General features: G+C 42.2%; 1 protein-coding gene across 1 annotated transcript; it reads right to left on the bottom strand.

Annotated features, from left to right (window-relative positions):
- Positions 1-1,958: 1,958 nt before the first annotated feature.
- LOC108052911 (dynein axonemal intermediate chain 3) lies at positions 1,959-7,429 on the bottom strand. The gene is made up of 6 exons (XM_017135458.2): positions 7,098-7,429; positions 6,379-7,043; positions 6,158-6,320; positions 4,778-6,063; positions 2,767-3,166; positions 1,959-2,712 (listed from the first exon to the last, which is right to left on the bottom strand). The coding sequence occupies exons 1-6, from the start codon at positions 7,349-7,351 to the stop codon at positions 2,055-2,057; spliced, it is 3,426 nt and encodes a 1,141-aa protein (XP_016990947.1). The 5' UTR covers positions 7,352-7,429; the 3' UTR covers positions 1,959-2,054.
- Positions 7,430-16,357: the final 8,928 nt, after the last annotated feature.

The following is a 16,357-nucleotide window of genomic DNA, read 5'->3' as shown; positions in this document are numbered from 1 at the left end:
GTTAAACTATTGTTTAATGCAGCTGTATTAAATTAAATATTAATGCTCAAATATAAATCTTTTATTGCTTTAATACTACTTCAGGACTTGTACCTAGTGCACTAATAATGTAGGCAATGCCAATTAATAAATTTAGTTTATTTTAAAGGTATAATTTATAAGAGATATCTATATCTAAAAGCTATAACTTAGCTTGTGACCAAAATTTAGTAAAAATGCTAATGGCAGCTATCAAAATTCCAATGGTTTTTGAGTCCTTCAAGGATCCAGTAAGTGGTCAAACCATATCCACCGAGTGTGAGCATGGCATATACGTATGACACCTGTAGCGGGCCTCCACTTTTGACCTATTGTTCACCTCTGCACAATGGGCGTGAATAATCGATGTGTGCGTTTAATTTCTGACCGCCGAGCATTGTGTCGAGTCACGGTGGCAAGTGGCGCGTTTTGGTGGCTAGTGCAACGAAAGCGGTGATTTGCATAAGATCGTAAATTATTTTAAATGGCGGTAAAGAGATCTTAATGCTGTCTTGTTGGGATAGCCCGAATCGATGGACTGACGGGCCAAAGCCCGCTGCCAATTTGAATTCAAAGGCCAATTGTTATGTAAATGCACTTGCCTCAGTTGCAGACGCACGCAAGCGCACGAAATTTGTATTAATAAATAAAAGGAAACCTCGCGAGAGCGGCTGTCCAGAAATCACTTAATACTTAACGCTTTAAGGACAACAGGTGGTCGAAGTCGACCGACGACCACGATGATGATGCAACGAAAATCCAACTCCAACTGCCCAGAGCGGGCCAATAATAATGCACTCGAAATTATGGTAAAGTTCAGCTGCATTGCTTCCGAAATGTATATCATTATCTGCTTGCGAAAATGATGGACTGCCGCTGTCGGTTTGCATTTACGTTTACCCCGGCCGAATGGAGTTTTTCTGGGAGTACTTGCAGTGGAGTGACCAAAGGTAATACGTATGGCCGTGGGAATTCCCCCAGTTCAGCTGGGAGATCATGGCGTTTTCACCATTACGATGGGGGCAGGTTCATTAAACCCGGGCCACGCCCCTCGTCCGCGGGATGACTTCATTTGTGTGCGCCTAGAAATGTCATAAACTTGAACCCGCCAGCTGGCCGTCGAGCGGAAGCGGGGCTTCAAGGTTCAACGGGCCCCTAATTGAGAGCCGAATTTTATTTGGCAAACGGCCAAAGGCAGTCAACCGCTTAGCACCGTGGGTGGGTCACTTTAAATGGCCAATGGTGTAGTAAAAATATAAAGAAAACGCCATCCAAACTATGCTTTATCAAATAAAAGAAGCATAAAAAGCAGGGACCGTAAATAAAATATAAAAAATGAACTCTAATTTACGATCCCTGATAAAAAGTCATCGAATCGCTTCCCAAATCAAGACATAAATTTAATTTTATATAAGAGTATATTTTTAAAAAAAAATGTACTTTCTCTATGCTTAAAATATAGCTTCTTCACTCCTTTTATACTTAAGTATAGCGTATAAACCGAGTTGGTTTTGCCTATTATAAAATAATATAAAGTTAAGCGACCACAATCATTTTACTAAGCTCTGCCATTTCAGAAAAGGTAATATAATTATTATTATTCAAATTTCTAAAATATTGTTTGTAAAATCACACAATCAAATTTATAATTTTCCTCCTTTTTATTCACTTTAAAAAAAGTGTGAGAAAAGAAATTAAAGAATTTACATGATCCTAAAACTTTTTTAACTTAAATACCTTAAAGGTTTTATAAGATAAGAGTAATATTTGAGATAATATAATATTAGTAGCTAACAGTACACAAATATAATATTATCTGTTATTGAAAGTTTTACATATTAAATAATATTTTTGGTAGCTAAACGTTATAGGCTCATTAAAGAATTTTAATATTTTAGATCATAGTAGCAATAAGGAGTATGTAAATAAATTTATTTAATATCTAAGGCTAAGATTTAATGGTCAATTTTCAAAGTCAAAGTGCTTGACATTTCATAAATATTTCATTAACCAACTGCAAAGTAGAATCGAAACGATTAGTCCTCGAACTCCTCTATTACCATATCCAGAGGAGCATCGTTGTTCGTTGGCAGCATAAAATCAGGAGCCGCATAGTCGGGTTGACTTGACGCCTCCGCCTCCGCCTCCGCCTGAGAACTGGCGACGGACTCATAGCCGAACAGGCACTCACCCAGCTCCCCCAGTTTGACCCGCTCCTGGTACCACAGCAGTCGATCCGTGTTTCCGCCCAAGGACTGGTCCAGCAACTGGCGCCTCTGACGACCCCGCTCCAGAAACTCAATGTAGTCGATGGTCTTGAACTCGTTGAACATGCCCAGAATCTCGAAGGAGTCCTCGCAAACCTGTTCGTAGGTGTCGGCATTCTCCACCTCTCGTTTTACCCGCTCCTGGATCATCTCGCTGCGCTGCATGTCGGAGATCTCCGCCGGCAGGATTCGCGCCCGGATGGTGGCGATATCGTTCTCCACTCTGGCCAGGACATCCGAATGGGACTTCTTCTTGGCCGCCTCGTAGGCCAGCTGCTCCTTCTCCAACGCCGTCTCCCTGGCCAACTTCTCGGGATCCATTTGCTTGCGCGACATCAGGATGGTCATCATCCGGTTTAGGTTCAATTCGTCCCACTTCACTGCCATTCTCTCATTGTAGTTGAGGCCACTGTACGGCTTTTTGGCTCTGAACGATCAAAGTAGTTACTAAGGATTAGGTAAGGAAAATATCTTAACCTACCTGCTCTCCCCTGCTCCTCCTCCTTCTTCATCAGCAGACTTCTGACCCTTCTTTCTGGTGGCCAGCTGCTCCTCTCTCTCCAGCTTCTCCATTTCCTTGCGGGTCTCCGCCTCTGCCTCCCGCTTCGCCTCGATGATGTCCTTGTTGAGTTCGTAGTACTTCTGCTCCCATGCCTGGATGCCCACCTTGCGGCGCTCCTCCTTCAGGACGTAGTTCATCAGCTGCTGCAGTTCATTGGGCAACGGAACATCGAAGGTGTGGGGCAACTTCACCATGCGGATGCTACTATTGTAGTCTCCAATTCCCAGGATCTTGTACGGCAGCGAAGGACGGTGCTCGGTGATGCCAGTTATTACACCTCCGCCAAGTATCTCGCTTAGGCAAGCGTCATCATCTCGAGCTTTAGGATAGTGGAATTATAACATTTCGTAATTTCCTAGTATAGCGGGTATAACACCATAGTTTAAATTTTGTGATTTATTAAAAACAAGAAAGGAAAGCTAACTTCGGGCGGAGCCGAAGTTGATATACCCTTGCAGAATATTCTATAAATTATATTCTCCAAAATGATTCATATGATGCATTCTTAATACTCATAAAAAGTCCCAACTTCCTAACTTAAAAAACACCAAAGTTATGACATTTCCAATCGTTCAGTTATATGGCAGCTATAAGATATAGTCGGCCGATCCTTATGAAATTTGGTAGGTCGGATTTATTGGCCAAAAATAAAACCCATAAAAAATCCCAACTTCCTAACTTTAAAACCACCAAAAGTTATGGCTTTTTCGATCGTTCAGTTATATGGCAGCTATATGATATAGTCGCCCGATCTGGCTCGTTCCGACTTATATACTACCGCAATAGAAAGACAACTTTGGGAAAGTTTCAACAGATAGCTTTAAAACTGAGGGACTAGTTTGCGTAGAAAGGACGACAGACGGACGGACAGACGGACATGGCTATCGACTCTCCTGGTGATGCTGATCAAGAATATATAACTTTATAGGGTCGGAAATGTCTCCTTCACTGCGTTGCAAACTTTTGACTGAAATTATAATACCCTCTGCAAGGGTATAAAAACCTGCACTTCTCAAAGTGGCTTACTTCTAATTGATCGTGGCTTAATTCTTTAAATATCTGTGTATTTCACTTGGTTTGTATTTAGGGGTCATTTTTACGATGTTACCCCTTTTCAAATTTTTATAAAATTGGTTTTGCATAAAAGTGGCCGAAAACCTGCACTTCTAAGCTCATAACTTCTCTTACAAACATCCGATTTCAAAGTGGCATACTTCTACATGACTGTGCGTTAATTCTCTAAAAGTCTGTATACTCATCTTGGTTTGTATTTTTGGGTCGATTTTTCTTCATTGTTACGATGTTACCCCTTTCCAAATTTTCAAAAAATGGCTTTACAGAAATGCGACCAAAATCCAGCACTTCTAAGCCCATAACTTTGCTTAAAACCATTCGATTTCAAAGTGGCATACCTTAAAATGATTGTGGTTTAATTCTCTAAAAATCTATGTTTTCAGCTTGGCTTGTGTTTTGGGGTCTATTTATCGTCATTTTAATGATGTTATCCCTTTCAAAATTTTCGAAAAATGTCATTGCTGAAAAGACACCTAAAATCTGCACTTCTAAGCCCATAACTTGTCTTACAGACATACGATTTCAATGTTGCATACCTCTAAATGATTGTGGTTTAATTCTCTAAATATCTATGTATACTCATCTTGGTTTGTACTTTTGGGTCGAAAAATAACTTTGCAGAAAAGTGACCAAAAAGAATTTGTTAGCTTATTTACTTTTAACAGAAAACTCATTTGATTTTCTACATTATTTTATAAGAAACGGGACATTCTCATTTGCAAAATATGATGGTAAAACCTAGTGAATTTCTTAGCAAATTCAGTAACTTTAAAATTTCATCACAAGAGCAATACGGCTTATTGAGCAAATTTGTTTGCCATTTTAATGGTGGCCTTATATAGCTTTTCAAACTTACCCAATATATCCCACGCCTCGAGAATCCCATCGATCCTGGTCAAATACAAAACTGCCGGACGCGTTTCGCTCCAGGCGACGGCGGTGAGGTCGCAGGCTCTTTGGCGCCAAAAGATGGGCGAGTAGTTGTAGTCCTCCTTCCAGATGGCCAGGATGGTGCGTCCAATGGAGGCGAACAGCTGCGGATAGAAAGGGTTCTTCTTCACCATCACCACAGGTCCATCGTGGACCATGGCAAAGGGAATGGAACTATTAATGGTCTCCGTGGCCTCACCCTCCGTGTAGGTGCCCTGCCAATCAATTCGGCTGATATGACCATAAAAAGTGGAGACTATCATGCTCTGGCGCACAGTTGAAGGGTCCTTGGCTATCGTCTTGATGGGATAATTGGAGGGATTGGCGTGTATCAACCGTGCCACCGGCGTTAAGCACGAGAAACACGAGGTGTCCGCTATGATTCCCGTCAGGGGTTCCGGGAAATAAATATTGTAGGTGGGCTTAATGGCCAGCGACTTGAAAGCAGACTCGCTCTGGGTCAATTCCTTGGGCAGCATGCGGTTCCGCATCTTCTCCTTGGCACCCTTCGCTCCCTTGCCATCGAGGTCCCAGAAGCTAATGGTGCCATCAAAGGCGCAGGTCACAAAGAACTTGTGGTGATTCCGGTTATCGGTGTCATTATAGACCTTGCCAAACTGACTCAAATAGATCGAACGACCCAGCCAGTAGAATCCTGTGATGGCACCCTTCGGTGAGCAGTCCAACATGGAAATGGTGGCCGGCGTGATGACATTATCTTCTATGTCAATGGTCCAGTTCAGGAACTCGCCGATCATTACCCGGTACTTGGCCTGGGCAGCCGTCAGATACTCCTCCTCATCCAACTTCTCGCACCGACCCTGCAGATCCCACAACACAACCTGACCATTCTTGCAGCCTCCAATCAGGATATCCGCATTGAAGGGGCAAAAAGTCAGTGCGGTGGTCTCGATCGGCGCCTCGAACTCCAGCTTGTAGTTCAGGTTATCCGAGAAGCTCCACAGGAGTACGGGATTGGGCTCCAGAACCGCTCGCTGCACATAATCCACCCGATCGCTGGCCTCTTTAATGGTGGCTGGAGTACTAAAAGCATAGGAAACTGCAATCAGACCGGATAATTTCGGATACCAGTCGTAGCCAGCCACATAACGTTTGTTGCTCTTCGAGATGTTCGCAAAGCAGAGGAACTCCTGGAGGTACGGATTGGTGTACTGCACCACTTGTCGAGTGGATATCAAACTATAGTCGTCGCTGAAATGTGAAAAATATGGTTTTTAGTTAGTGAATTTAGCTCTATATTTGATGAAATATTTTATTGGATTATAAACCACAAGAGTTAACCCACCGATAACTGTCGATCTGATTGAAATCCAGGGTATTGAGCAGCATTTCTATTTGTTCGGACATTTCGGGCGGTAACTTTTCCGGTTCCACATAAGTTCCTGGCTTGGCTTGGGCCTTTCTCTTCTCCTCCTCTTCGTCCACTTCGGATTCATCCAGCTCGAGATCTTTAGGTGGTGTTAAGACAGCATAAGTCTTTAAAACAGAACCACTAAGAAAACCCACCTTCATCGTCGATCTCGTAGAGATACTGCGACCAAGCATTCGAGGGAAAAGTGGGGTTGGTCTGCTGTTCCCGATCGATCTTGGGAGGAGCGGATTGGACAGCAACCGTGACCCGTTTCTTGGTCACATTTTCCCACTTGATGTTCTCGTTTGGCAAAAGTTCGATCACTCCATCTCTGACATCCCGGGTCATCCGATAGTCGAAGGCTATGTGTCGCGGCATCTGGATCGGGTACACACTCTGGATCTCCACGTCGATGGGCTCGTCCTTGAAACGCTCCACCAGGATGGTCATCTCGTCGTCGGTTCCATGGCTCACCCACCGACGCGGTTTTTTGCGCAGGCGCCGTTGCATCCGCCATCGCTCGAAGTGCTCCATGTTCTGGATGATGCCCATGGCCATCTTGGACTCCTTGATGCTCGAGTAGAAGATGAAGGGCTCGCCCTCGGGCGGATCATCCTCTTGTTCGGTCAGCAAAGGACAGAAGCCCATGAGAACATAGTGCTCCGGATTGAAGTTCTTGAACTTCTTCATCAGGTCGGCCGAGTTCTCAAGCTCGTCGAAGAGAACGTCTCGAAGGTCCTTGAACTGCACCTGCTTCCAGGGAAACTCCTGCGTCACATTGATGCCCACCTCGATCTTCAGGATCTTCTGAGCCTTCTCCCTGGATTAAAGGCAGTTATAGGACTTAAAGGTAATATAAAGTCTTATAACTTACGACACCATGACCTTCTGACAGCTGGCCAGCGACATCAGCGTTCGCCAGGACTCCTGGACATTGAACAGGCCACGGGGATCGCCAACTTCCTCATCGGAATCCGGCTCCTTGAACTTCTTGAAGTAGGGCTTATTGCGCTTTGTCGATAAGGCTGCTGCGGCCAATGCATCCGACGCTTCCAGCTCCCCGGGCTGACCCTCGGTGTCCCCATCCAAGTCCATCTTCCCCGCGATCTCCAAATCCATGGACGACATGGTCAGTGGCTTTTTCTAGAGGGCTCCCTCTGGCGCGTCTCTCGAAAAAAGTTGTTTGTTTATTTGTTGTCTCTCTACTGACAACTAGGAAACACCAGTTCTGTCATGGCAATCCGGGAGCATGCGCAGGATTTAGTTCCCAGCTAAGACAAGGAGATAGTTTGTTATTTTAATAGAAAACTAAATGCCGTTTTACATGAATATTTGCCTATTAAAATGTTTGTACCTATATTTATTTGTAGTTACTACTTTAATCCCTTTGACTATTTGTTTAAAGGCACCTAAATTATTAAATCATTTATAATTTTACTTTTGATCCATATTTTTAAATTCAATGCTAATTAAAAAGCACAGACCTTTTATTTATTAACTTAACTAAAAATTAACTTAGGCTCTGTTTTATTTTCCAGTGCAAAGCTAAGGCCTGAATGGAGTTTCTCTTGCTCTGGCAACTGAAAACTCCATTGAACGTGAACGCACATAAACAGAATTAAGTTGAAACATTTTCACTCATTTACATGGACGATTCGCGTCGGCTTGGCAATTTTTCCTCAACGATTTTTGAGTGGGTGATTGCCTCGTTGTCGATGTCGTTTCGCCTTCGTTGTCGTTGTTTTGGGGATATGCCGTTGTTGCTGCATTTCACATCATTATCTTTGACCAAATACGGAACTATGCGCAAAAAACGCAATTGTGTGTCACTCACAGAGACTTCAAACCCGAACGAAAAAGCTACGAAATATGTGTTTCTTGTGCGATCTGTGGCAGTTGTTGTCCGAGTCCCAGTCCCAGTTCCTGACCCTCCTTACGTCTGCGATCTTTGCTACTACAGAGAAAAAAACAGTAGAAAAGCTACACATTGTCATTGATTTGAACAAATGCTGTTAGTTTTTTATTTTAATTCTTATTCCTATATCTTAATATGATCTATTTTTGTCATGTGGTGCTTCTATATAACCAAGACTAGAAGTCTATAACCATTTTGATTCTTTCAAATGTATTAGTAAGTCATGGTCTTATGATAACTATATCCTGATTTATACTCAATAAGAAATGCATAAAGCTAACAAATAAATATTATGCTTCGATTTAAATAGGAAATTGTAAAATATAATGCCAAATTCTAATAGGTTTCAGCCTGACCACATTATTTATTGCGAGTATTTATTGTTAAATATTCAAGTTTAGAATGACAAAAGTAGAATTACGGTATTTCAAATAAAATGTTAAGAAGTGAGTATTTAAGGACCTTATTTTCGAGATATTTTCTCAGTGCAGCTGAGATCGGTTCAACAAACGCCACAATGGAAAGTCTTCGAGTTGACGCACTACGCAATCGAAATCGAAAGTTCTCTGATGGACAGCTGCGAATGCGACTGCCGTGGTGCAGAGTGCACAGTACAGAGTACAGAGTCAATGCACCACCGCGATTTTACTGGTGGCTCAGGTTGTGGCAGCGGTGGCGGTGGTGGTTTGGTGGTGCCACATGAGTGGCACACATTTAATGGATGCACGTCGCTCACTTTCATTCTGGGCGTCTGCCCAACTTTCGATTTTAAATGCAATTTATGCACCTGTCACTCAGCCAGCTGATAACTGGCAACTCCGATTAGCCGCACTCCGCATTCGGCGGCTATTGTGCCCACTGTTACCATGTTGCAAGTAGCTTGCAGCGCCACAAAAGCCAATAAATCAGTGGACAAATTGTTGACAAAACATTTCGTAATTTAAATAAGAGAAAAACGCGACAAGCTGCCGATAGTCGCCGGCCGATAGTTGGTAGCATGCCACAAATGCAGCCCAGGCCAAAAAACTTCCTCATCCGTCTGAAGTCTGAAGTCTGCGCTGCAACACCACCAAAACAACAATGACAACAGCCCCACTCGGGCAGCCAAAAAATAAAACCACACAAAAACAACAGTGGGGCAGGCTGATAATTCTCTGATTGGCAACTCTGCACATGTGTGTATCTGTGTTGCAGTGAAAAACTGAGTTTTCCAAAACAACACCACCATCTACAGCTCCCCCCTTGACCTTATTGACAACCACGAAAACATAGGGTTATGCTGATAAATCGAAGATTAGATACGCTGGATATATACTTGAAATTATGTAACTACAATAAATGGTGTTGAAAATCATAAAGGACAGTTTTTATGCATACCTTACATTACAATTTTCAATATTTAGCTCTGGTATATAAATGAATTAACTGTAAACTAAATATGTATAAATTTAGGTAATTTAGGTATAAATTATTACAAAATACCTTGTCCTACTTTTCTCCTGACAATGTTTTGTGAACAATTTATAAATTCAATTTTAAATCTATAAAAAGTTTAGATATGGCATACATTTATAGTTCAAGTACTTAAATGTAAGCTAAACTTTAAAGAAGACAGAATCATAAAAAATCAATATAAAACGTTACTTATTTGTGAAATTGATTAAATGATCACCAATAACTTCATCGTTTTAATAACTTTTTCCAGATACCAAAGGCCATCTTTGAAGATTGATAGCTCTGGGGAAGGTGTTAAAATCTCATAATCCCCTTAGAGGGTATTACAGCCGCTGAATCGCAGGCTGGGCTGGGCTGCCATTGCCATCATAATCGCCAAAAGTCGTAGGCAGTGGCCAACACGGAGCAGCACCGGCAACATTTGGCATTCGGCATGCGGCATGCGGCATCCAACAGTCAGCATTCAGGAGTTGTACAACTGGCGACAAAATGTTGCATGTTCGTGGCGCTGTCACCGGAGCTCTTGGAGGCTTTGGCTTTGACTTCGGCTGGGGGAATGTATGCAAAAAGGTGCTAAAAAGATCAGAGGCAGCGATTTATCTTCATTTGCATTTGACGTCGCTGGCTGTGTGTCAAAAAGGTGTTAAGTGCCAGGCAACAGCCAAAACCGATCCGACTCGAGCCGACTTTCGGCGCCGCTTTTGATGGCAGCCACAGTAGCCGATGCGCATAATTTTCTATATTTTATAACTTTTCGGTGGCCGAAAAAAGCCGAAAAAAAAACAGAAAAATACCAGGGGGAGGTGGAAAAACTCTGTTCACACAGAGGCACATCAATCCGTTGAACCGCGAACGCCCAATAAGGCGAAAACCCCCCAGCACGAACCGTTATTATGGCCAGGCAAATTTGCCAAAAAAAATCAACCCAACAATGGCCACTTCTAGCCGGGCCAACAGACATGCCAAAGACAAACCAAAGCCAAAAACCCCCGAAAAAAGAAACAAACCGAAACGGAAAACCAACCCAAACTGAACTGAACTGAACCGCGCTAAGCGTTAGATAGTCGCACCGATAAAAGGGACATGAAATTCAAATTTGAGTGCTGCAAATTTGCCTGGCGACTTATCAGTCGAGTGAAATTTGCAACTAGAAACGGCTTCCGTATTACGGCGTTTTGTGAATTATGTGAGAAATTTGTTTGTGGGCTAAATAGTTTACTGATTTGCCGCCCCCCGCTGATCTCCACCAACATAAGTTTTTCCACTGATGTCTGCCGATGGCGCAACACGGCGTATGGGTAATGGAACTAAGAGGAAGTGCCAGAGATTAAATCGAGGTAGGGGATACTATTGAAAACTGGGTCATCTAAAAGTTTCCATTAAAGGAGTAGTGAATTAGGTCTCCCAGAAACTGAAATTCTCTAGGGACTTACCTTTTTTAATGTAACTATAATGGCTTTACCTTGGCTTATCAATTTTCCCGTAAAAAAGTTGCAACATTTTCTCTTTTCCCATGAAAAACTTGGCTAATTGCTTACAAGTGTAACAGCCATCAGACTGTGAAAATATGACTTGATTTTAATAAGCAACTGCCAACAAAACATTGCAAAATATTAATGAGAGGAAGCGCTTAAATTGGTGAAAGGGAAATTGCCGCCAAACGACGTTTTGGCTGTCCCTCTTGTAATTTAATATGGTTAAGTAAAAAATGTAATAACTTACTTGACTTCACTGCAATAAACTAAGTCTCTGCTTAAATATATTTATTTTATTTTTTTTTAATTTTTAACTGGTTTTTAGGCGATACATATTGCAAGCCTTTTTGTTATCCATAAAATGAGTACTGCATTTTAAAAATCATTGGTTTCACAATGTTTACAAAGTTTCTATGATCAAAAACAACATACTAAGCATTTCGCAATGCTGTTAATATCTAACTTGACCTATCAACAATCTAGAGTCGTATTTTGTAATTAAGGGTATGAAAAACTGTATTTGTAATACGTAAACATTCAAATATTATAAAGTGTCATGCGCTTTAACTTGATGACGCTGGGAGTCATTAGCTCGAATCTAGTATTGAGTCTTGAATTTGATTCCTCAGGCCTCAAGCTTCAATCTTGGCTCGAGCCTGATTCTCAAATTCTTCTAAGGCTGCTTGGAAATCCTGAAATTCTAGTATTTAAGCCCTATAATTAGAATTCCTATGTGCCAAAAGCTACAGCCGCATCGGATCGTAATTGGAGCCCGCGACACAGCCAAAGATCGGGGCTGATTCGATTTTTCTAGCGAGAGTGTGACAGTGATAATCCCCCGAGAAATATGCACACAAATTAGGCATGCATGTGGCCCAGGTAGGATGTGGTTTTTTTTATTTGTTTGGGAGGGGGAGGGGCTGCGGATACTATGCCTTAGTGGCTTTTGGCCATTGTTGGCATATTTAAAGTTGTAAAATAGCAAGCCAAACACGTTTGACCGACATTCGTGACCAAAGTGCGGCTGCCGATCCGTTTGGATCGCTTGGCTGGGGCTGAACCAGGATTTCAATTTCGATTTCGATTTCGCTTGGGCCGGCGACAAATGTGGTCCGCTCCCAAGATCTGCCGATCCCCGCCAGCCCCCCTTTCCCTCCGCCCAGCTGACCGTGTGACTACTTTGGCAAATGAAAATGCTTAGAAGGAAAATAAAAGTTGGGCTGAGCGGAGCGGCGAAGCCAAAATAATTTATGATGCACTTTTTCGAGACTGGGGCCTCCACTCGGTGGATAACTCCGTGAGTCATGGGGCGCTCCGCTCGCCGCCAGGTGTCGCTCAAACAAAAGTGAAACCGTTCTGGTCGCTCCCCACCTCCATTTATCGGTGGGGACAACGGAAACCCACGGATACCGCAGAGACCCTAAAATATGGCGCATTTGATATTTATGATTGTCTGCGTTTCAGCGTTTTAATCACATGGCCAGGGAGCACTGACCCTCCGCAACCTACGTACTGCGACCAGCTACTTGCCGGCTACCGAATTGCGGTGAAAACCCCTCGCAGTTGCAGTTGGATTAGCAGGGCACTGGCAGAAAATTTATGGCGGAGTTTTATTGTCACTGATTTACCCTAGAGCGTTTAAGTTTCATTGCCCTGAAACAAAAACTCGCAAACACTTTCATTTAATTTCCATAGTAACAGTATTGCTTAATTGTTTAACACAAAATCATAAAACATGTTTATAAATGGTTTTACTAGTCCAATGCTTTATAATGAAGACAAATGCATTTAATATAATTATTTGTTAGTTTATTATATTATTCACAAACATTCAGAACTAGCTTGCAGAAATTTTTAAATAAATTTCGAATGCGAAATTGGGAAATTCTGACCAATAAAAAATCAAGCAATTTTTTGAGGTTCTTTGTTCGTGTTTCGTAGTCAATTTATACTTATCTAGAATTAAAACCTTTATATATTTTTAAATCCTTAAGAAACTAGAAGCATTTTGAGTTCCGGCTGAAAGAGATTTTTTGAGCTAATCACATATTAATAATTTGATATTTAGAAGGAGTTGCTTTTTGGATTTTTTCTTCAAGTGAATCCGGTGGCCCATGGCCCAGCTAACTATGTTAAACAGCGAAATCAGGCTCGGGCCAAGACTGAAGCCTGAGGACTCAAACTCAAGACTCAAGACTCAAGACCAGGTTCGGGCTCATGACTCCCAGCGTCATCAAGATAAAGCGCATGACATACGGCGACAAGAAGCTACCAGAGCGTGCTCCATCCAGCGCCTGTTGGCCAGGAGGAGGTCGCCCCATCGCCCCATCGTCCCATCGTCACGGCCACAGCGGTGGACCTGGCTGAAAAGTCTTAGCCAGAAAATGCTGTGACCAAATTTGGTCAAACGTGCAACATTTCAGCCGCACGCTGTCAAAGTTTTGGCGTAGAAAGCGAAATTTTGCGCGACTGAGGTAATCCAGGCTACTGGTGACGAGAATTACGAGAATGTGGCAACTGAAAAGGAAAGTATTTGGCAGCCCAACTTTCGGTTGAACCCGTTTGTGGCAGCTTCAGCCAAACCTCACTCGATCTTGGGGCATCGTCAAGGTTTGAATGGGCAAGACAATTTATTTTATAATCGTTTAATGCGCTTGTTTTCCCGATGACATCACCTGGAGTGGGACTTGGTGTTGCAGTTGCAAATGTATATTATGTATCTTAAATCATTATGATCTGCCGCCTGCCGATTGCGTCGTTTGGCGACGTGGCAACATCAGCATTAACGCGGCCCACGCGGCGAATGTGTAATCAATCAACTGGCCATCGCGGAGGCCAAGCCAGGAGTGGTCCACCATCCGACCCCTTCTCCCAGATCTTGGCCAAGTCTCGCTAATGGCTGCCACACAGTGTCAGGGGCATTGGTGGCAGATTGCAAGTTGCAAGTTGCAGGTTGCAGGTTGAAGATTGCATGTTTGCCTGCAGCAGACCGTAAGTTGGCCATTTGATAGACACCAACGGCTGATGAGGCCTTGCACTGCCGCATTAGAGGGCGTAATTACATTTTTATTGAAGCCTCCACACACAGGTGCTGCATTTTGTGTTATTTCATCGCAGGGAGCCAAAGTGCCAAATGAAAACTCCCATGGAAATTAAGGCTCGTTTCCGGCGTACACAAAAATCGAAAATTTACATACATAGTTTACCGCCCCCGATGGCCATTTTAATGATTAATTTTCTCAGGCTCCAAATAAATAAAAACCTATTGACAATGACAGCCAAATTGGTAACTGCAGAAGCTGGCTGACAAGGAGCCAAACGTTGTTTAAATGCCCTCTCTTGAGAGAACTCCTTAACGAAAACTTGAACTTAAATTATACGGGTTAATCTACATCGTCATTGTAGGGGAACATAAAATAGTTTTATCTATTTATAAATACCCTTTTTTTAGGTGGTGCTAAAAACAACTTTAAAGAGTTTAAATGGTAAGCTTAAGAATTATTACCCTTCCCTTAAAAAGCATTACTATGCTACAACATAAATACTCTATAAATATCCTTTATCTCAGTTAATTAAGAGATTAAAGTGAAATAAAATGGACCATTTAATATTTTTTAGTAACCTGTAATATTTATTATTTCTTTTTATTGTTACCCCCAAATCAAATCCTGTTGAAGAACCCACTCCGAAGCTTAACAAATCAATTAACTAAACTTATCAAAGTTCTTAAGACACTAAAGTTCACGAAAAGAGCAAAGTTTCCCCTTATCCACTAAGAGTATCAAATTGCCAGCAGTGTTTTGAAGTATTTGGCCAAACGCGACTGAGATCGATACAAATCTACAATTTTAATTTTATTTGGCAAGAATTCGCAGCAATATATGAATGCGACTGGCGATAAACATCGACGGGCACGACTCATGCCCGCTGCCAGTGGCAGATCTTGGCCAGATCCGATCCCAGGCCCAGAACTAGCTGACGTTTTCGTGGGTGTGGGCCCCGAACAAAGCCAGATCGGGGACCGAAAAAAAGGTCAGCAGGCAGCAATCAAAAATAACTGAAATTACTCAATTTTCTGGAGCAATTAACATGCTGCCGCGATCGCAGATAAGCCCACACATTTGGTCGGTAAACTTGAATAATGCGCGCAGATGAAGAAAAATTGCATGTAATTAACAGTTAATAATCAAAAATTACGTATACGTAGACGTATACGCATGCGCAGCCGAGTCGAAGCAATTAATTTGGCCATCGATTTTGTCGGCGCCTTGTGAGCCGTCTTTAAGGCCACGTTTGGCCTCCCTGACATCCAGTGGCTGCTGGGAGAAGATGGGCAAAAGCAGCTTCACCCGCAACGAAAGTTTCGCATTCTTTCCTCGAGTGAAATGAAAAGTGAAATTATTTATTATTAATGAAATTAATATATAATCATGTTTGGGTGCGTATGCGCTTTGTTTTTGCGCGACAGCAGCACGTACATATGTTAAATCACAAAAAAGCGACGATAAATAACCAACAAAACGCCGGGACCAAGACCAAGTCCAACACGTTTCGCAGCATCCAGTGAAATAAGAAAAAAAAACTACAAAATACTTTTGGCCAGGCTTTTAAAAGTTCACTTTCGTTTGTGTCCAAAAACTACGTCTTACATGGCATCTGCTCCCAGCAGCCGTATGATAATGAACACGTAAAATTGGGGGGAAAATGTTCGAAAACTGTGCAAAAAAACCAGTTGCTGCACCAAAAATCATTGCAAATCACCGGCAGATGCTCCAAAGGATGAGGATGTCTCCTGCCAACTGACAGGCTGAAGGTCGCCAATGTCACAGAATGTGTGGTCAGTCATAAATATGGCCTGAAATATGAACTCAGGCCTGAGAAATGGCCTGCCAAGCGCTGCTAAGAAACGATAAAGGAGTGCCCTTAATTTATAGCCTTAAATCTGTACTCGAAATGTAAGAACTACATTTTATTACATGCTATTAATAATCACTAATTATCACTAATTCCTTTAGGAATCCAACAAATTTGTGCCATCAATTGACATAATAAATATAAAATTGAATACAACTGCAACATATTCAACCTCATCTGATGGGCAATCTGCAAATTAAGTTACCCAAATCTTAGTAATTTTCCATAAACAATCAAATAACTACATACAACTTCATTTGCCTTAATGGCCATCCTAAATTGCACCCTATAAAAATCAAATGAAAACCAAGTGTTTCCTCTCGCCGCGTTACAAATTAAATTCGAAATTTATGCGATTTCAATTTCCTTGTGGCC

Source organism: Drosophila rhopaloa, unplaced genomic scaffold (assembly GCF_018152115.1).
Source record: "Drosophila rhopaloa isolate 14029-0021.01 unplaced genomic scaffold, ASM1815211v1 contig_150, whole genome shotgun sequence".
NCBI classification, from domain to species: domain Eukaryota; kingdom Metazoa; phylum Arthropoda; class Insecta; order Diptera; family Drosophilidae; genus Drosophila; species Drosophila rhopaloa.
This window is presented reverse-complemented; position numbering and strand designations above follow the sequence as displayed.